Source organism: Scomber scombrus, chromosome 10, assembly GCF_963691925.1.
Source record: "Scomber scombrus chromosome 10, fScoSco1.1, whole genome shotgun sequence".
In the NCBI taxonomy this organism is placed as follows: domain Eukaryota; kingdom Metazoa; phylum Chordata; class Actinopteri; order Scombriformes; family Scombridae; genus Scomber; species Scomber scombrus.
This window is the reverse complement of record NC_084979.1, coordinates 6,042,559-6,066,028: the sequence shown is the minus strand read 5'-3', so window position 1 is coordinate 6,066,028 and position 23,470 is coordinate 6,042,559. Positions and strand designations below refer to the sequence as shown.

Genomic DNA, 23,470 nt, shown 5'->3' with positions numbered 1-23,470 from the left:
ACTACTGGTAGGCTGACCATTTATGGACGCCTTTAAGTTGAATTTACCACCACAACCCAAATTTTCAGAACATATTATTGGTGCATTTGTCTATTGGTAGTGACAATGACCAATAATTTAGTGGTTCAGTCTGAAAGAGTCAGGAACAAGTGATTTAAGGCTCATGTGTCCATTTTGAGCCAACAAATATCGTTATGGAGGCGTCAGAAATATATTTCAATATTTGAGTGAGGTAGCCCAGGCTCAGTAAAGCTGAGTGAGCCACAGCTTGGAAAGCAATGACAAACCACTTAGGTCCAAAACTGAAAAAAGCCTGAAGGCAGAAATTGGGTGCAGGACATAACACGTAGAATTAAAGATATAAGAGTGGCAACAAGAAGTGCTAAGACAAGATACACAACCACCACAGGCGACAGTAACGAGCCTAATGGCAGATGGTGTAATGTTCCTGTTTTTCATCTCCTGTCCATTCAGATACTACTCTCCTACATGGCTACTCTCCATCTTCTTTCTATGATCCCCTGTGCTTTGAGACAGTGCCCAGCCAAACCTATAACTCCTCCATTAAAGACAGAGGGTGAAGAGATACTGTGGAGGAGAGGTTGGGGGTAATACTGATTAGCAACAGATAAGAGTGAAGGGAGGAAGCCACATGAGGATAGACGTGTGTTAATCAGTGGAGGGCAGGGACGAAGAAGGACAGCGGTACCGGCTCATCATAAAGCAGACAGCAGTGTGTCTGATTTCCCCGAGCCCCAGCTGGCTGCAAACCAAATACGAGGGAGAACTGGCAGGGTACAAAAACAAAACAGGACCACACACACACAGGTACCCACTTCAGATCAATTAAAGGAGAGGGAGCAGAATGCCGACTAGACACACAAAACACACTCGCACAAGAGAGAGGGCTCTACAGTGGCACAGAACAAAAGACCTTTGATTGCTTTAACAATAGCTGAGATCAGCTGGTTTTCTAACTTAACAAACATTATTCAAATATATTCCCTGCTGCAAATGTCCCTACCAGGGATTGTTATTGGCTGACAAACATTCTAGTGAGTGCCAATATTTCAAATAACACAGGAATCACAAAACCCTATTCACCTATATCATATGTGTCCCACCAACAAGGAAGTGCTTCACTGCAAGATTATGTCTTTTCATCTGTCTACACTGGAAAAGGGAATGTGTCGCATTGTGTAGGTTGACATCTGCTGCTTGTGATTATCTTAACCATGCATTATAGCAAATATTCTAAAATGAGAGACTTTCCTCTGTGGTCATAAAGATTGGCCACTATTGGTTGTCATACTGGGGCTGATTATACACAGCACCAGGATCAGCTAGTCATGTAAATATAATTAATAATCATGGTGAGTGTATATATACATCAACTTCCAGACCAACAAAGCGAAAATCTTCTAATTTTGCAATTCTTTGTGAAGAATAAATAGCTTAATAACATTCATTATTGTATTGTTAAGCATCAGTGCTGTACTGTATTGTAAGATACCAATATTGATAATTTTGTGGCATCTTATTTGAACCAGTGGATGTGGTGGCATCAGGCCATATGACTTTGTAAAATGTGCACTAAATAAAACACATCAAAACAATCACTGAGCACAACACTCACACTCATTTTATTATACAACTGACATTTCAAGTAAGGCCATACAGCCTTCTCGTGAATGTGGATGTGTGTTAGGCTATGTGAACCAATCAGGACAGAGAATTTGACTTGTGTTTACCACTGCGGGCACAAGAGACAAAAGCAGGAATGAAATGGAATGGAAAAGAATAGATGGGTTAACTTATATGCAGCAGTCAGATACAACATACACAAACACTTCAACTTAGCATTACTACAGGGTGAAAATGAACTATTATGACTTTGCATTAAAGTTTTTGAAGATGTGAAAACAGATATTCACATATCTACTAACATGCTGACACTTAGTTCAGGAATGAACCTTGAAATCTGCGATGCCACTGTTTCAAAACCAGCCCAGGATGGTATAATCACTCACCTGTACGTCATCCAGCACCATGCCGGCCATCACCATGCCCATCCCAGCCAGCAGGTAGGGGAATAGCACCTGTAGACAGATAGATATAGATGACTCCTCCTCCACTTTAGCCGCTGACAATTTCGGCCTCTCCTCCACTGGCTTTTTAGGAGGTGGCTGGAGGACAGGGGGTAGGATAAGGTCATCTTGTCCTTCGATGGTGTCTCCTAAGCAGGCACTGGGACTCCCACCAGTAATCTTCCGCTTGGAGCGGGACTTTTTGCTCTTTTTCCTCTGGCGGGCCTGTTGTGGTGCTTTTTCCTCACTGGGCATGATGAAGGTGTTGGCTGTGATGAGTGGGGCAGTTGTGGCTTAATCTGGGGAAATATGGAGAGTGAAAAGGGACATGGGACAATTGGATGGTCATTTTTTTGTTTCATTTATTGTATCTAAGGACAGAGCCTATAAACTGGCAAAAAGCAGTAACAGAGTCAAAAATAAAGCTATACACTTTTCCTTTAACCCCAAAAGAGCTGATAAAAATGTAGAAACATTTTTATTTCCTTCACTTCCAATAAGCTGATGAAATAAATTAGTACTTAATTCACTCTTTTCTTTTCTTCTATTTACAATGACTAGCTACCTAGCTGGGGCTGAGGATGTTAGCGTTAGCTTGCAGTTTAAAATGCTTTATGAAGTGATGCTTATGCAGTAAATGGGAGATTAAAATGACCGATAATTATATAATTTTATGATTTAAGTTAGCTGCAGCAAGGTAGCTAGCAGAAAGTTTAGCTAACAGTGTTTTCGTTAGCTTGGTTGTTCGACTAATGTTTAACCTGCACATATACAATGTGTGTGTGAAAAGGGGAGTAGATAAATGAATAAATGTGTGAATAAAAGAAAACTAACTAAAATAAAGAGCTAGTGAAAGATAGCTTAGGATAAATTGTTTATTCTACAAACTGAATAAGGTTAGAAGAAAAATCTAAAGCTTCATATTATCTTTTAAATTCCATTTTAATTAACTTACCTATTACTGAATTCACATGAGTTTGACTTGTATAATTACCTTTAACTGCCTTTTGTTTAGGGGTTCCATATATGAGAGGTAAAATGTACAGTGTGCCAGTGAAAGCTTAGCCTTCCCTGCACCCAACCCTAAAATAAATCACCATTTATGATCCTCCTGTCCTATGTGTTTGGTGTATAACAATGTTGCATGTTACATTTTTCTCTCTGATAATATTTAACCTCGTACAGTATTTCATATCTACTGTGGCGTTCACAAAATATTTACACAGTGAGATTTTTGATAAGAAATCATCAGTAATGTGGCTATAATGACCGGGTAGGTAAACACTGCCATATCACGATATTAAGATATCAAAAAGTCTAAGACGATATCTAGTCTCATATCATGATATTGATATAATATACAGTACCAGTCAAAAGTGTGGACACACCTTCCCATTCACATCAATAAGAAAGTGTGTCCAAACTTTTGACTGGCACTGTATATATTATTGATATACTGCCCAGACCTAACACAAATTGTATAATGTCCATGCAACATTATATCTGCAGTATCCATACTATTGTAGATATAGTGTGGTCTATTTCTACAGTAATATATTCAATAAACTGAGTCAGATATCAAAAGTAATCCTGTAAGTACATCTCTCATTGCTGTTTATATGATCTAAAAATAAAAAAAAAACAACATATCTATGGTGTGTATTGAAGCTGTAATGGATGATGCATGGCCTCAGTTGACAGTATGTGTTTCTGTATATTAAAGAAGATTCAGAGCAGACATCATAAGTGCAGCACTTTGCACAATGGAGCTCTGCTGAGTCAACGTAATCTTCTTGTAAATGACTGTAAAAACTCTGTAGCTGTTTAAAGCAGCACAGCCAGCACTCACGCATCTGTTTACATCACAGGGGAGCGTTAATGAACCATCAATCACATTACAATTCAAACCATATACTCTGACATCACTGCTCATGCCTAACACTTCCAATAAAAATGTGAATACACACAATATCGACGACAGACTCCCGAAAATCTCCGAATATGTCCGATTTCATCTGAAGGTCCATTAGTTGCGTAACAGAAACATGCAAAGTAGAAGTGTCAAATCCTAATGTTGACATGCCTTCCTTCTATGGAGGCTGCCATGTGTACATCCCATAATAATAATGCTCCGGTAACCGTGGTGACACAACTCGGCGTTTTCTGATTGGATATAAACTGGAGCGAATTTGTGCCCCGCCCCCCTCTGAGGAGAAAGTGAGCAGCTGCTTAAATTTGGGGAACTGTGTCAGGTTTCATTTACTCTCTGTGATTCCTTATTTTACACGAAGTATATACTGTAAAACAAACCTTATTTTATTACAATTTAGTATCAGATAGATGCATTTTCTCACTTTCATCTTGAATAATGGAAAATCACGGAACATGGGGTCAAAATCCTTTCAGGTCAAAGACCCCAAAACTTAACATACTGAGATCAACATGACTGTACTGCAGTAACACTAGTGCATATCAAAAGAAACAAGGTCCTAGCAGAAAAAACATATTAAAAAAACAGCTTTTTATCATTTTTAATGGGACCACCTGCGAGTCCCTGGAGCAAAATTTTGTTAACAAATGTAAGTCTCCTATTTGGGAGCACACATGAGGGAAATCTGTGACTTTAAGCTCCCTAAAGTATAGTGTATAGTGTATGAAGTAGCTTTACACAGTCGTGTTTGCTAGACTGTAACTCTAGCAGGAAATAGATAAAGATGACACACACTCAGTCAACATGCACTCACTAAAGTTAAAAAGCACATTATCTGCTGTCGTCCTCTGACTGCACACAAACAGAATTAACCCTATAATAAACACAGTGGAGATAAGTTACTGTAGCTGAGGCTGACATTTGATTTATTGCCCTTACCTTTGTCTCCAGAGCTTGTGAGGTGGAGTGTGTGCACAACTGAGTCGGAAGCTCCCAAGAATAACAGTGTACGTATGTATGTGTGTATGCGCTCAAGTGTAAATGTCTTTCTATATTAAGACTATGTGTATGTTTCACTTTGTGTTTGCTCATGCATTTTTGTATCTGTGCGTTTAGATCACTGTGAGTGTGAGTGTGTCTGCAATGTAAGAGCTAGTGCGCATGAATCACAGGGCACCGTCTTGAATTTCATGGCATTGGCAGATAAGGATATCCTCCTCCTGTCCTTTTCCATCTCTGTAAGGTTGGTGACAGCAGCAGGCAGCTACAACACTTTTACATTTCTATTCACAGGAGGCTTGTTGGCATTTACAGAATTCCTGCCAAATTCAAAGTTATTGATTAGACACTCAGGGTTTCTTAAGTTTAGACACAAACTTCAGCCAGTTTGTTAATCTCTAGTTCTAGAGGCCTGCTACATTCATTGCAGATGAGCTTCATGCAGCCTAAATTTGAATTTTTCCAAATCAGGCCACAGAAATGACTCATTGCCTTGTCTTGATTTATAATACAAAATATAACAAAAAATGAAATTAATGGTTTAAGCAGTTATTTTCTATCAAACTTACATTTACTAGTTTCACAAGTCGATTCAAATACCAAAAGTAGAATTGACTCAAGAATGTAATAATATTTTATTTGGGATTTCTACACTGTTACCCATTTCTGATTTGTTGTCGCCAGCTCACCGGCTTGTGAAACATAGAACGGCATGATGGTATTTTTACAGGAGCTCTCTTGTTTGTAATATGGCACCACACTGTGGGCATGCTGTGACATTTAACAGACATGTAGTGGTGATTGTGTTAATACATTAGTGGTCTGCAGCAAAATACAATCATCACTTGTGTATTTCATTCATGTAGTGAAAATTTCTCATTTTACAGCTCTGACCGCTGGTTGTAACTCATTGCTGTCGCAGTAATATGTACTGTAGTGTAGTTAGTGTGTCAGCTATTGCAGTGAAATGCTGTAGTTGTATTCAGCCTCTTGTTATGTGCTTATACATAAGTAATAATATAACATCCAGTGTGTCCTGTCCATTATTGTTTCATATCAAAACATATCAGGGTGTATTATAATAGGTATGCAATCTGCTTGTCAGTACACAACATCCAAGTTAATACCTTTTTTTAAGCATTCCTACTCATTGTGTATCATCATAATAAGAATAATAAGAATAATGTAAAATTATAATATATATATATAAACACACCCTAACCATATATATATATATATATATATATATATATATATATATATATATATATATATATATATATATATATATATATATATATATATATATATATATGTGTATATATTTATGCTTTACAACATGTGCTATCATTAATCATTTAGTGTGTTAACATGCACTCTACTATCCTAAATATGATCAGTATTGTGACTCATTCAACCCCAACCTGCTTTATTTTATTATTTTGGCCACTTGGGGGCAGTGCAGTAAGCCATAATGACAACTTTGACATACAGTATTATCACCCTATAAAGTTGATATGGTGACTATGGTAAACAGTGGCTTACTTACACATCCAGAAGACCCAGAGCAACATTATCATTCATTTGGAGTCATGTTTTTGGCCCTCTGGTGAATGTAAGTCCTATATTCACTCTCCTTTTTGAAGTATTTTGGTCTCTGTCAACACCTGAAGGAAATATCTGGCTCTTCAGCTGTCAAATTGTCCACTAAGATCCATAACTTCTTCTGATGTTTGGTAGTGATACAGTAGTTTATCAAAGCTTCTTGCTGAAAACAGCTGATGTGTCTGGAAGCTATGGTGAATGTGAATAAAAACAGTAAAGATGTAGTCTGTAAAACCAAAACTATGAGCTAAAAGATGGTAAAACGCTCCATAGAACTAAAAAGAGCTGCAGAAAAAAAAGAATTGTCACTCTTGTTATCTAGTGCTGGTCATCAGGTGGAGAAGTTAAATCAAACACTACCAAACCAAACTCTGTACAAAAATAAGATGTTTAGATGTCAACATACTCATTGCTGCATACTTGACAACACTGAGGGTGAAACTTGCCAAGCCATAATATGCCCTTGGATGTAAAGTGAATTTAGCGCGGTTAGTTGACCATATGGAAAGTTCAGCTCTCCAAAATGCATTGAATCAATTAACAAAATATCTTGGAATTACTGGCATCGTGCAACATATAGCATTGGCTGTAGATAAATCAACTTCCAGTAGAGATAGTTTTGTGGGGGAAACCATATGGTAATGATTTGGACCCCATTGCTGCAGTTTCCTCACAACTATAAATTCCATTGTTTCTGTTGGTGTTGCACTGACACTCTTACATAATAACTGGTTTCAAGTCTTTTCTAGTTAATCTGCAGTAGCATCCTTAAGCAAGGATGTGAATCATCTAACAGTTATCTCACTTCCAACATTTGACAGTACCTTGAGTTACTTCAATTTCATTAAACTCAATGACATTTCACACTTTTGCCACTAGGTGGTAGCATGGACTAAAGAGAAAGAAACCCTCCCAAAAGGTTCAGCTCATGTCTTTTTTTACTTATAGGACTTTTTAAAATAGGCAAATGCCTGGCAAAATTCTCACCCACTTGCAACATAATACTGAAGCTAAAGAAAAAAGACCCCAGTGGAGAGACTTTATTTTTCTAAGCACACATGAACAGTTTAGACTTGCTCCAAACTGCTGCAATCAAAACAAAGAGGCTTGTAAAAATGTTCAAGATATTTGAGTCGATAACTATAAAGAGCAATTTTCCAAGATCTTAAAGTAAAGAAAAAAAGAAACTTTCAGGTGCACTTGAGTCTTGGTGGTATCAGCAACATGGTGGTCTGTTAGGATGATTTTTCTGTAACAAGCTTTAAGTCCTGGTCTTATTTAAGTTTATAGTAACACGATCCCTGTTATAGTTAAGGATTCCTTTATCCTTCTATTCAGAGGTGGAAAGCCCCTGGAGGTTATGGAAATCTGCTTTACAGACCCTCACTGTTTATTTTCAACTCACATTAACTATAATCAAAACCAGGAAAGGCTGAGATTGCCTTCCCATATGTTTCCCTATACATTTCTCTATTTTGTATGTTCTTTTTTATGTGTACTGTATGTGTTATGTGGTGTTCTTTGGCGACAGATCCCCATAGCTGTATGAGCCCTGGCATTTTCAGCACCTCATTAACGCCTTCATGCAGACATGGTGCACACGCATGCACAGACATATACATATTTAACACACACACACACACACACACACACACACACACACACACACACACACACACACACACACACACACACACACACACACACACACACACAACAGAAGGCATTATTTGCACTGTAGAGCTGCTCTGAACTGTGATGAAGTGCTGTGGGTAAAAAATAGAGACTTGCCAGAAATTCATGTGTGAGTTTAACCATTTAAAAATACATATTTCTTACATACTTTATCAACACCAGCTTCCGTGATTCTGTTACTATAGTGATTCTGTTGTTAGGATGACCATGATCACAGGTTAATTGTATATAGAAGGTAAACTTTCAATCCTAGATCTAACAAGTTCTGCGTTTTCCTCATTCATTAATACACTTTTAGTAGATATATGTGGTCAAATGACCCCAAGCTATTTTTATATTCTATATTATATTACATTAAGGTTTAACATTGCTCTATGCTCCTTTTAGTCCCTGTTAATGTGAAGCACTTGATGTGTGTAATTTATTTTGTTGTAAAGCACTTGGAGCTGCATTTCCTGTATGAAAAGTGCTATACACATAAAGTTATTATATTAAATTAAAAACAAAAAACACAAGGATAACCATACTTACAATGTGTCAAATGTTGTATACATTTAATCAATTGCACATTATACAAAAGGCTACATTAGGGTGCAAATGTAACCATTTTTGCCAAACATTTACCTACAGTATATGTCCCTGGTAGATTGCTGGCTCCAGTGGTACTTGCCACCACATATTATACTGTGTGATACTATAGGCCGGATGTCAACACTATGGTGTGCCATGGGAGTGAGAGTAATCCCTGTTTAGTATACTGCATCAAGCAATTGGGAGTAGCAAATGTTGATCTACAGGTGACATATGGAAAAATCTGATGTTTATTTTCAGTAATTCAACCAGAAATATTTACTAACTGGATGATTTCCCAAAAGCTTGACTTCACTAATCTGCAATATATGCTTCTACATGCTCTACCAGTTGATGGAATCAGTGATGTGGTGTAACAAAATACAGTAAAAATTCATTATTGGCAAGTCACTAAGGGCGGTGGGTATCTCGGTCCACGCTGCGTTTCATAAGCTGCTGCCGACAGAGTAGCTTTGGTACTTGTGTGATGATAAGCGCAGTGGTTGATAGATAGCCATGTGTTTCCAGAGTCTCTGGCCTGCGTGGTGGAAACTATCATGGAAACTTGTAATGTTGCTATAAATACATGTCCCTGTCCCCTGTTGCCAGCCATGCTATCGTGGCAGCGCTATAGTCAGACAGGGGTCTGTCTGTGTTTCTGTCTTTTCATCTGACTGCTTACTTGTCTGTCTTCTTTACATCTGTTTGCATTGTAAAAACACCTGTCTTGTCCTGCTATTTACAAGTCTGGCTATCCATTTGTCTGGCTGCTGTCCACCAGGCTGAAATTGTTTTTACGCGAATGCCCGATATCTTTCAAATAGTTTTATAGAGTGCCACCCAAGATGAACTTATTCGCAGTTGTTTTGTAGGGACCCACATTCTATCTGAAGTAGGCAGATACAGTGTAGGTCTATGAGCAAAGAGATATGTCTTGGATAACTCTAGTTTACCTTGGAGCACCTGTTGCTGGTCACACCAGCAGCTGTTGGCCTTGTGATACTCTCACTTCACCCACTTTATCTTCCTGTCTCTCTCTATCTATACACACACACACACACACACACACACACACACACACACACACACACACACACACACACACACACACACACACACACACAAACACACGTTTACCTAGGTCACTTTTGGGGACATTACACAGACTTACATTAATTTCCTGGAGACTTACCCTAACCCTAACCTTAAACTAAACCTAACTTTAACCACTGACACAAAAAAACGCTTTTTCCCAATTGAGGACACGTCTTGTCCCCAATCGGACAAGCCATCTCCAATCAACTGGTCTTAGGTCTAATGTGTATCCCTAAAAGTAGACTAAGTCACTCCCCCAAACCACAACCCCCCACACACACAACTTTCACCCACTCTTGCAACACCTCCTTGTGTTATTACAGCTAATATTTGGTCTCCTTATATTATCCTCACTGTGCATTTTGTGTATGTGCATTGTGAAGATGAGTTCCACAGTTATGACAATTATCAACTACCTGTCTAAAAATACACAGTAAATTAATGAATAAAAAGCAAAAGCAGCGAACAGGAATAGGGTCCAGCCACTTGGAAATGAATGACTGGGTTTCTATCCATAAAAACAACATTTATACTGTGGCATAGTTAATGTAAATTGAAAGTTTTGAAGTGTAAACTTTACTAATTGTCATTGCAACCATATGTTGTGTTGTTTGTGTGCTGTAGCCAACTGCTGCATCAACATCATGCAGTTGTTAATGCATGAGTCCCATTTGACAGTGACTTAGACTTACCTTGTTTTTATTTAGCAAAAATCATATCAAATGTCTAAATGTGTAATGTGTAGGGGTGTGACGATACACTCAGCCCACAAGACGAAACGATACAATACACAATACTGGGTTCACAAGAATGAGACAAAAGTTTAACACTATTTTTAAGAGAACTTAAATGATGAAATATGTGACTGGAAAAATAGTCTTTTATTTGATCGAAAGTCACAAAGTGCAAAACAATGCAGGTGCATTTTGGAATGTGTTGACTATCTTATAATGAATGTCACTTCAGTTCTACTTTCTAAGTATGAATTATCATATGCAATATGCAAGCACTGTAAAAAGTTTTGCCCCCCACCACCACCGTATCTACAGTATACGGTGGTGGTATACTGCACACATCAGTATAACTGTTGGCAACAGTCTGTTGCTGACAGTTGTGTAAATAGTCCACATCAATGCTCAACCTGAATTTGAGACTAGAGACTTTTCTCAATGTAAAATACACCAAGTTTGTACTTGCGTGCTAGGGTTTTCAACTGAGAATTCCAAACTCAGTACAGAAGACACAGTACAATAATTAGCATTGGAACTGCAGTGCTCTTGACACTGTACTTGTCATTGTACTGTGATAAAAAAAAAAGTCTCTCTTCAAAAGTCCACTGTGGTGACCCCTGCTGAGTTATCTTGCGTTGCAGTGTGGTTCACCAGTCTCTTTGTTCACCCTGCTGGTGGATAGCTGGGGTACCCTGGGAGCCCTGGGGTGTTTCCAGGGTATTTAAGCCTGGCTGCTGTGCATCTCTCTCTCTCTGTCTGCTACTCTGCTATAGTTCTGTCTTTCCTTTTCCCCTTCAAGCACTTTTTATTTGTTTTTATATGCTGTTTTAAGTTATTCCCATGCCTTTGTATTGCACCTTAAAACACTTACACTCATGCACATCATACACCCTCGATACTACTGTTATCCCAACCCCATGTTTTACATGTAGTTCTTTATTTGGTTTGATTACGCTTTAATAAAATATCTAAACAACCAATTCATTACACCACTTTTTCGGAAGAAAAAGATAACCTAATTGACAGTTAGATGCAGTCAATAGTGTTATCCAATCTATAATGTAGGAAAAAAATATCTAAACATATTAAAGTGACACCCTTTCTGTCCTTGGACAAAAACTGCTTTTAGCCTAACTACTACTGCAAAATCTATTCTGGGATGCTTGGCTGTCCCATGTCTTATGTATCCTCAATAAAACAGGTCATCTGTACTTGGCCAGTTGTGGACTTTGATACTTGGGCTGTCACTCATGATGTTTCACAAATTCACAAGATTGAGACACCGTAATTTTGCTTACTCATTTCAAGCCCTGCCCATTTAGAACTTGTAATCTAGCCCATTTAGAGGTAACCCAGCTACTTGGAGCTGGTTCCAGTCAGTTCCAATTGCATTGACTTTCATCACATACCGGTAGAAGGCACTCTCCAATCAAATCATCGTATACACTTCCAAATTGCACAGAGCCATTCATCAAATTTGAATATATAAATACACAGTGTTGGCTGGAAGCTCAGAGGGAACTGTTTCCCCCAGGATAGCTGAGCAAGGGAGCACCAGGAAATATGATTTGACACTATAATCACTTTCTGTACATAGTTAAAGTCACTGCTCACTTCTGTGAAGAAGAGAGGGAAACAGCTGTAGTTTGTACGTCACACTCTCACACCCTGCCACCTGTAAGTTCTGGTTTCACGCACGAAATGATTTAGCTTCATGCAGAAAATTATGCATGTAAAAAGGGTAGAATATATGAAAGTTTGTGTGTGTTGGGATCACCCGCGGACTAAAGAAAATACAGGAGTGATCATTTTAGTAATGTTTCAAACTAATAGCCTCAACATGTTTCATTTCACAGTTAAGTGAAACGAATGGGCAAGGTGTGACACAGAGTTTGGACTTTTACCAACAGTAAATTAAAAATGTTTTGACAGATCTGATGGAGCTCAGTGCTCATCCTGAGAACGGCTGCTTTATTCCGAAAGATTTCACAGTTTTTACAGTATCACAGCATATCCTGTTACTGAGACAGCACTTTTCAACCAAATGAGACAGAACAGGGGTATTCAATTAAAATTCCAATTTGTGAACATTTCCACAAGTTAAGGTCTGGAACATCATCATTTTCAGTAACTTGAAGTAGCATTGTAGTTCCATCAGCATCTGTGTCTAGTGGGTAGATTGTAGACTGTCAAATAAATACAGTACAGTTCTATAATATGGCAACAACATGTTTTAGTATTTACACTGAACTTGTGGGATTCAAAGAAATAATAAAATAAATAAGAATAAAAAAAGAAGATGAAGAAACTTTCTCGTCTTATATCAAATAAAGATGACATTTTAAAATAAAGTGCATTCTTCAAGCACCCCATGTGAAATAGCTACCTCATACCTGCCACCTCTCTGTCTCTCCTCTTTTCTCCGTGTGTATTTCAGTGACAGTGGACTCTCTCCATATGTCCGAATACATGGATTTGATTTGCTGATTAGCGTCACGTGAGACGATTGGCTATGCACAGTGGTCTGTGAGCTTCCAAGGGGCTTCCACTTTTACCCTAATACCTGGAAAAGCTGCACCTCTCTTCTCTGTCTTCTTTTTGGTCAGCTGGAAGGGTCGCTCTGTTGTCTTACTAGGAGCAAACAAGCTCAGCTAGATCTGTGCTGGATTGAATGGAACGATGCCTCGAAAGCCAGCCCAGGGATTTGATGCTGTTGCTGATTTTACCCAGGCCTTGAAGAACAGTGGCATAAACAATGCCCTATCCAATCTGCTGCCTCTATTTTACCTGGTGATGATCCTCCCCTCTAGCCTCCAGTGGTGTTAAAAGCTCTTAAAGAGAGCCATGTCTGCTGGCTGCAGGTAATGAGTGGTGTGGGATGGCAGCCTAAAAACAAAGACATTGTTGTCCTTCGTCAACTTAAGAAAGTCTAATTTGCAAACATGTGAGCTGTACTTGTCCACTAGCAGCACATAGGGTAATGGGTCCTTTTGGGAGATGCAGAAGAAACTGTTTGCCCCACTCCAGGAGCAGGTCACTGTTGATCTATCCATTATCAGACATCCTTACTGTGGTGTTCGGTGGGGACCCCAGGAATTTAGCTAGCTGAATTTATACATGATTCTCGTACAAGCCTTTCTATTTCAATTCAATCACATATTGTAATCTTGAATCTAAACATGCAGGAAAAAAAGAACTTGAACAATTTATCTATCAATGCACTAAGAGCCCATGTACCAGACAGGACTATGCATGCTATGATGGACCATGATGGACTTCATCAAGTAGTTCTGATGCTCTATGACCCATTGAATAGATAGAGGGCCAACTATTTAACTGAGAGAGCTGGCAAGATCCAACTTGGCCAATAGCTGAATGAAGCAAGAAAACAGTTGGCTTCCCAAAAAGATCTCCATGACACGTAAATCAAGAGAGAAAAGGAAACAAGAGCTGAGAAGCTGCATTAAGCACATAGACACAGAATCCCTCAAAGCCAAAATGATTGTTGTAAGAGAAGAGGAACTCGAAAAACTCTGCAAAAGGCCCTGACGGACCACAATACACACTAGCATACCTTATGTATGGCTTTTGGGCTTATTCAGCATTGACTGAATATTAATATTATTAACTACTGAATTAGTAGTTAATATTAGTTAACTTATATTTAGTTGAGACAGAATAAGGCTAAGCAGGGTGTGGTCAGTTTCTACTTCTGTGTCAGCCACATACACACCTCACACAGGACGGGTGTTTTTGATTATATTGATTATATCCGCTAGTTAAACTCCCACTGTCAACGCTCCAAGTGAAGAAAATCCCTCCGGACAAAAGCAAGTTCCTCAAACAAGCCAAAGACACAATAAACCTCCAAACTAGGAGGGAAACTCAACAAATAAAGAAAATAACACCAAATCACCATCTGGAAGCACGTAAAACAACAGGCATGAGTCCTGATTTGAACTAATATCACAGAAAGCAAGCAGGAGTCGATAAAAGGAGTTCCCCGTCAGAGAGGCTCCCTGACCCAGCTGCACCATGCAGGCTGGCCCACATATTCTACAGATATAGACATTGAAACTTTAAAAAGGTGTAATATTGCAGTTTTTTTTGACAATATGACTATCAACAGTTCATTTTCACTGTCTCACAGTTAAAATAGGTGAGAGCCTGACTCTTTAGGTGAAGCTAGGCTTACACAGGCTATGTGGCTGCTCTACTCTGTTAACATTAGCGCCCAAATGAAAAACAAGAGGTTCCACAATGCACACACACTGCTGACATATCCTGTGTGTCCCGGTCTTTAGTCTGTAACAGTTTGCTCACTAAAAATATAGATAAACATGTAGGCAGCTGTCATTAACATAAAAACCTGTACAGTCTGTTGACATCCATTTGTTTACAGAAACATGCCAGACGCTAATGGTAGAAAACTTCTTGCAATAAACTCCAGACATTAAATTAAATTAATATTTCATATATGACATTAGAGTTACAGTACTTGCGGTTGAAGTTAAAGGTAAACACTGTGACAACTCTGCTCAGTCTGTTAGCTAACATTAGCCTGTGCTAGCAGTTTCGAGCCGGGCTAAAACACATTGCAGCTCGTCAAGTTGCACTGTTCTGAATCTTGTGGAAATGTAGGTACACCTGTTTCTGCTTCTTGTAAAGTACAGTGACTTCCGCAGCTCAATTGTATCCTGCCTTGTTGTTTTGGTCGCTTGCCTGTGTCAGGGGAACTTCTTTTCTTTAGCGTGAGATTCTGAATCTTGGCACTGGGCAAAGAAACCCTGGAGATACAGACAAATTGCCACTCACATTTACAAATCTCAGGCATGGCTAAGGCAGAGCGAGAATAATATCCATTCTCTCCAATTTACCTTTTTTTGTTTTTAACAGCAAAGGCAGATTGTGGAGCATCTTAATAGCTCCCAGAAGTTAGCAGAACATTCTAGCAGCACTGTAGAGTTAATGAAAGCAGAATAAACTAGAGTAGAATAGTTTATGATGCACCTTTAAAAAAGAACGACATTTAAAGATCTAGACTGCATATTATCAGCACTTCTGAATCAATGTGTACATGAAAGCATATTAAAATATTAACTGCTAAATTAGTAGATTTAGGTAACGTTAACAGATTAGGATAGGATAGTGAATACTGTTAGCACCACATAACATTAGCAACAAAAAACGTATTCATTGTAAATTCCTTTCTCTTAATGCAATTTCATCCAGTGTTGTGGAATTAGAGAAAATGCTTCCAAACGTGATCTTTTGCTGGGTTGGGTGAGTTAAGTATTATTCAAAAATAACATTGAGGCGTGTGATTGTAAAGTGGTAAAAAACATTACTCATGGGTTGAGGTTTTTCAGGCTATGTGAATCTGTTGACATTACCTGTCAGCATTATGTTGCAGTTAATATTGGATTAATGGCTGATTTTGGATTAAACAGGGAAGTACCTTTAAGACAAAAAACACAAGGTAAGTTCAGGTACGGTTAGGTATTATACTGATGTATTATATAAGTAATCTTCTTGATGCCACTTGTCAGACTGTACATACTGTCAGCAGTAAAACCTGTTGATGATGACAACTAATGAAGCTCCATAAATTAATCTATTGAACAAAGACCACACCTTATCTCCCGAGGGCAATTTCCCATCCAAGCCTATAGGTGTGTCCAACCCTTTTCCCCCCTTTCTTTTTCTCCCACTATCTCTCTTTTTCTCTGTTTCAGCACAAGAACCACAGGGGGATCCTAAAGACTCCCTGCAATAAGACAGCACCCTGCACCCGCAGTCTCAACTCCCTGGTTTCTGAAAGCCCTTTCCTGGTTTATTATTTTTAATAAACCAAACATTAAGCTCCCAAATGGTGTATTTGTGAAAAAGTGCAAATACAGTGTCTGATTATGTATGCCTCTCATAGTTTTTTGTTATTGTAATCTCACTGATTGTAATATTGCTGTTGACTTGAGCCAACCACTTTTTTTCTTTTGTAAATAAGTGCATAGTAAAAAGACAAAAGATATATTAAATATATGATTGAACATCTATGAAATATATGTGCTTTAATGTATCCTGTCTGGACATGTGTGCTAATGTGACTATCGTGCTGCTGCTGCAGCTGCTAGTTCATGGACCTATTGTGCTGAAAGGCGACAATCATTGATAGTCACCTGTTGGTCTCCTTCTGTCCCGTCTGAATGTTATAAAGACTGTATAGATCAGTAAGATTACATAGTTAAGATGGTATTACTGAAACCACCATGAATTAAAGAAACGCTGGAAAACTAATCTACATTTTGAAACATTCCTTCCCTTAACCTCCTTTTAATATCAGTTACAATTAAGATGTGATTGCACTTGACTTCCATACAAGTTGAAGAACATAATAGGTAAGATCAATAAACAAGAACACACTCTTTAACAAAGGTCAATAATATGTCACACTAATCCTCTTTTAAAAAACATACTGATGTAATTACATACATATATGTGTGTGTGTGTGTGTGTGTGTGTTATATTGATGTCAACGTGACTCACGTGGCGATCAAGCATTTTGAACATCCATTGACGTGACAGACGGGTGGTTCTGTGGGCAGAGACACAGGCTGATAGAACGCGCTCATTTCAATATGGCGACTGTGCCCCTTTATCTTATGTCACACAAACGTCTAAAGCCATCTAATCTCTAATATTATAATAGTTGAATGGGTACAATGCATACACATTCACAAGTCTCAATACACTTCCAAATCTGAATACACACTTGCATAATCTTGTACACATTCACAGATTTCAGCACAAATGTACCAATTTTTACACACTGACAAATATGATTATTCACACATGGACTGAGACACAGTTTTACAACTCTCCATGCACATTTGCATATAATATTGGTACAGTAATACCCCCATATAATGTGCAATAAGGCAAGATCTTCAACATTTGCCAATCTTGTGGCCCAGTCTTCTAGAGCAGCCCTGAGTCAAAATTTAGATTTAAACCCCTTTATTACTGTAGTAGAAGTTGTTCTCACATGGTGCACATTCCTGAATAGAAAAGTTTAATCAGGTTACTGCAAACACTTTGACAGACTGAAACCTTGGGGCAAGGTATGGTGTTATTTCAGCAGAGGAGTACTGCTGGTATATGGGCCCATAATAAAGCTGCCATATATAACAGCATGTGTTGTGTGCTCGTTTCACTTTCAATATATTTTACATGATTATATTTTACAAGGCCAATTCTTTGTAAGTTCAAACCTGCTTTGTAATAAACTTGTTTCTGATTCTGACTTCTTATTTCCAAAGGAACTCGGGGGTGACAGGGTTCATGCACTCTGCACACAGGGTGGTAGGTAAAAGTGGGGGCCAATAGGGGATCAAGAACAAACTTTTGCCCCCAAAAATGCCCCATTTTGGCCAATGGGACATTGTCAGCCACTGTATTTGATGCCAATTCATTTATTATCAGCAAAACAAGCTGATTCCTGGTAACTGCCTCAGCATTCTTCCACTATTCCAAGACTCATTTATACTTTGTCAAACTCCCCCCTAGAAACAGCTGTCACATGGCTATCAGTGACATGACATAGTAGTCCTTGTCTCAATGTGGCTGCCTGAGGGTGCATCAGTATGTACTTGCATGTGTAGTGGGCATGTGTATGTCAGCTTTCACTCAATGAGTTGAGATGAACCATCTGTTGGTCTACGCTGTTAGGAGGCACATGTTGCATAATGCGTCTGAAGTTTACAGTATGATGGATGACTGGAGCGCCTTGCACAGTTGCTATATGTGCCAACACCCTTTGCTCAAAAATATTCTTCCATCACACACTCCTCCAATTTTCTGAGGAGCTCAAAATGTGCTTTGGAAGTTTTGGTACTTCAGAATCAAGGGAAGCTCAAACTTAAACTGTCACGGATTGGAGCAAAAATAAAGTTTATTATAAATAGTTATTTGAGAAAAAAGTCAATGTCATGTTAAATAAAAGAAAATATCTCTCAGAACACAGAATCAATCTTTCACCTTTTACTTGATGGGGTTTATTAATACTTTTTCATTTTTTCAAGATTTATTTTGGTCATTTTTGCCTTTATTTGACAGTAAGTGGCAGAGAGGACAGAGGGAAATGACCTGCAGCAAATGTCCCTTGCCAGAATCAAACCAGGGACGCTGCCATTATGCTGCATGTGCAGTAACCACTTGGCTACCAAAGCACTCCTTATTAATAAGTATTAAATAACTTATTTATATAATATAATAATTAGTTTTTGTCCTGAGCACTCTTTTCATTTCAGACAATTATTAGTGAGTTTTTCCTGGATAGTTTGGAGCAAAAAATATGTAAGAATTCAATAGTCACGTAGAGATTGAATCACTTCCCAGTTAACAAAAAGAAAGACATTTAATTTTTAACAAAAGGTTTGTACGATTCAAAGTTTACAGTGGAGGGCCAATTGATTTGAATGAGCTAATGGCAATAGAGACATAATTCTACCCCCCTCCCGAAACTATTCTCCTGCAAAGGGGGTTCAAGTGACGTAACTCTGTACTCTAAAAGTTGTTGGGTTCAAGCGTCAGGGTCAAAGTGTCTTGTGCTCGGCATTTTGGGAACTCGTGAAAGAGTAAAAAGGGTCTTGAGGTGCTCGGTGCACCCACATCTGTGGAGAGGCTCAAAGTGTCGGGGTCAGCCGGGTTGTATGAGAAGGGTCAACTGACTTGTCCTGCTTGTTGGGAAGCGGCCGGTGTCGGGTAGTTTATCAGGGTAACTCTGCCCACCCATAAACACACACACACACACACACACACACACACACACACACACACACACACACACACACACACACACACAGGTTTGACTCAGTTGCTGACTCACTCCTCTTTTGCTACTCATTTGCTTCCTCTCTGTACCTTTCCAAAAATTGACTCATTATGTCCTCCACTATTTTTACTTCATTTCTCCAGTGCCCTCTTCACAAGATATATAACCACCTTTTCTCTTTTACTCTCAATGAACAAAACATAAAGGATCTTACTTGTTCCTTTTCTGTTCTTTCTAAAGGTCTAATGAGCATTACTCAGAATATTCCTGGAACTAAAAAGGTTCGCTTAAAAACACCCCAATTGCTGGTTCCTGTTTGTCATTTGTTTTGACGACGGCCAAAACACGCTTTAAAAAAGACAGTATTGATTGTATTGTGTCATCACGTTTCATTGGAGATCGTGTTTAAGCCTCTTGTTTGAATAACACAGTGAGATCATACTATGCAGTAATGTCTCAGTCATTTGTTTCTACACTACTGTCACTGTAAATATCAGTAGCTCATCCAGATGTTAACTCTGCCATAAGCACACAGCTGCAGGGACACCAGCTCATGTTGCTCATATTAGTTTTTAGATTTCACTGTTTAGTGCCATTATTACTACTACTGCCATTAATCTGCCTGGGTTTAAGCTTGAGATGGGCAGCTAAAATAGATATTTACACAGTGATAAGCAAACATCAGATGGTTGCCAGCCTACATTAATCCTGCACCACTTCCTTCTGATACCAGCCCTTGATAATTTGCATTAACCCTTACACACTTTTATTTTCACATCTGAGAATTAAAAAAATCACTTCAAAAACTTTTTCTTTTAGCCAGAAATGTTATGTCTTATACTAAAGTGACCCAGAATATGCATCAAATGGAAATATTTCAACTTTCTATAAATGTTTGTGCACATTTATTCACATTTATTAAAGACTGATGATGATTTGTGGTCCCAAAATATGTATATAGACTAAATACGAACAGTGTGTAAGGGTTAATATTAGCTCACCTTCTCATTTTTTTGGGTGCTGGACTGCCTGTTTTTTCTGTCTTTTTTTGTTTGTTTGCTGTCAGTGGGATCATAAGTTTAGCCTATAAATCTATTACTTTCTCCTCCAAGAACTGTGAACTATGCGAACATTGCTGGCAGAGACGTAAAGTTTCTGATATGCAAGATGCTGCTTAATAGCGCAGCCGGTCAAGCAGCTAAATCGATTTCTGGAAAGCGATTTAGGCGGCAGAGGATACTGATTTAACAGACAGGAGTCAGGTCACGATTTTGCAAATGCATGAGGTAAATAAGACAGCGCTTAGTTCATTCGTGCATTCTTCAGTATTAACGTTATTTAGATTTTAAGTGTTAAAATGTAGTTTTAGTTTCATTTTCAACACAAAAAAAAGGTTACGAGTGAACATTTTTAGGCTCAAAATTAACACTGGTGTTAATACAACAACCTTGCTTCTAATAGTGAAGCTAATGCTACTACTTCTACTTCCAACACTGCTAACAACATCACAACTACTACTCCTACCACTACTAATAATACTTATAATAAAAAGGTCAATCTGTATGCTGTTGACTATAGCTGGCACTTGACAGTTCGTGGAGTCTAATGAGACCGAAAGACAGTTCAGAGATGACGATAACAAGCAGCAGTGCTCTTATATAATGAAGTGAGCAGAGTCTTTGATTCCTCCCACAGACCCAACGGCCTGCTGTGAGCAAAGGGACGTAGGCCAGAGAGCAGGGAAGGTTGTAAAACAGACCAGAGGAAAAAACATTTACAACCAGCCTTCTGTGACTCTGTGCTGTCAACTGAGGCCTAACAAAACAATCCAGTGCAACAGCTGCACATCAATTAGTAGTGTGTTGGAATGTGAGTATTACAATATTTAACTACCCATACTTACTGATATTATTGGAGGTCTTTCTAACACCATCATCTTGAACTCACTTCCACATTAGCTCACCATAAAGTCTGACCAACTACATGAAGCATTTGTGTATTCAAAACATAGACAAAACCAAGTTTGCCAAGCAAGCTCACCAACTCTCAGACCACCAGGAAGTAGGGTGAGCCGAGGGGGGCCTGGCTTCAGCATATCTCAGCTCTCTAAAGGGCCCAAAAACTACCAACTGTGAGGAATAAGTGCTGTTTGTGAATGTATCCTGTGTGTGCAACCTTGAATGAGGTTTGCTGACCACGTCTGGTGTTTCTGTTTGGAAATCTGCATGTTTGAGTCCAAGCGTAAGTACACAAGATGACGCAAAAGAACTGTCACTGAACCACTTTTTATTTTCTGTCTGCGGTGACTCACACGTTGGGAAGCCATCAAAGTGAACGTGTCCGATGTGGAGAAAAGAAAGAGAGCCATTTATTGTGAGTATAAAGAGAGAAACTTCCTCTTTCCTTCGCCAAGTAGCGTTCAGAGTGCCAGCAGGACCTTAAGGCTGCTTGCTTGATATAATCACCGACAAAGAAAAGCTGCATAGATGCTTTCTCTTATTCAGACAGTAAAACCAGATTTGTGCAGTAGATTAAATACTTTACTCACAAAAATGTCATTTCTAATTGTCATCTTGCATCAGCCAATGACCTATACTGTATAACAGTGGTACGATTTGGTTTTTCAATACTATAATATTGGTCTATTAACATAGCATGAAATTAAAACTGTCCAGATGTGGGAAATGTTTGGTTTGTTTTTTTTCTTCTAATTTATGCAAACTGACTACTTAAATGTTAACTGCACTGTAAAACATTTTTGTGGGATTTCGTGAAATCAAATTGTCTTTTTTTTTATTGTAAAACTTACCAGCATGCATAAAACTCCCTAAGAGCCTTCTTTCATCTAGTTTCAAGCTCACGTCATAAAATAATGAAAATAATGCTAACCATGAATTATTGGTTGGGTTGATATCCACTAAAACCAAGTCAGTGGGAGCACATTAAAGTTTGCTGATTAAGATTTACCACCAAAAATTGACCCTTCAAACTTAGTACCCTTAACTGCAAAGCTAATCCAACAGTAATATTTGTCAGTATCTACCTATACCTATCTTTTTGGCACTTGGTGACACCTGAAAAATTGGTTGAGTTTGACAGTTGTGTTTCTGGACACCTTATTCCCTCTCATTCTAGCTCTGTTTCTGGTCTCCACCATCATCTCCTGATGATCTGGCCTTTGAACTGATAAATGTTCAACTATAATATTTGTCAATATCTAACTAGTGGCCATCTTTTGGCCACTTTGGGGCAACGGAAAAATAAGCTATAAATTGGCCAAGTTTGACAGCTGTGTTTGTGGACACCTGACCAATTTAATTTTGCAATATTCCCTCTCCTTATAGCTCTATTTTTGGTCTCTACCATCAACTCCTGATTATCTGACTTTTAAACTGCTAAATGTTCCACTATGCTCACGAGCTAATCGCTAACTTTGTCAGTCTGCTGTTGTGGTGGGCAGATAGTGCAGAGTGGGTTTAACTAAGCTTTTTTTCTGCTGAAAACAGCTGCCTGCTACATCTGGAAACAACCCTATCAGAGCGGTGAGAATGAACCAAAAGCAGTAAAGTCGCAGCACTAAAACGCTCCGTAGAGCTGAGGTGAACTTCAGAGTCGGGTGATAATTCTCTCTGTGGTTTTTGACACCACAAGCGACCCCTTCCACATTACACTTACGGCCGAAATAGACCAGGCACGGAGAAAAAGAAAAGCCATATATTCTTAATTGAAATTTACTTCCATGCTGCGTGACTGAAACACATGGTCAAGAAGCATAAAGCCAAGTTTGGCTGTAGAGAGAAAATAATTCTGGACCATTTTGAGATTTGAAAGAATGATTTTTACTGGACTAAGATATAATAATAAAAAATATAAAGGCTGCTTTAAAACTAATCTACAATGGCCTTATGATACAGTTTACAAGAAAGGA

The 23,470-nt window shown here is 38.6% G+C and overlaps 1 protein-coding gene across 2 annotated transcripts in view; it reads right to left on the bottom strand.

The window, feature by feature from the left end:
- The window catches only part of LOC133987822 (solute carrier family 41 member 1-like), an 82,479-nt gene that overhangs the window by 30,142 nt on the left and 28,867 nt on the right, over nt 1-23,470 (bottom strand). The window contains exons 1-2 of one of the 2 annotated variants that reach the window (XM_062427282.1): nt 4,055-4,190; nt 2,031-2,386 (exon numbers count right to left, since the gene is read on the bottom strand). In XM_062427282.1, coding sequence (XP_062283266.1) covers nt 2,031-2,342 — 312 coding nt within the window. In that variant the 5' untranslated portion in view covers nt 2,343-2,386; nt 4,055-4,190. Of the gene's footprint in view, nt 1-2,030; nt 2,387-4,054; nt 4,191-23,470 lie in introns of those variants that run through there. The other variant, XM_062427283.1, reaches the window with a different exon arrangement.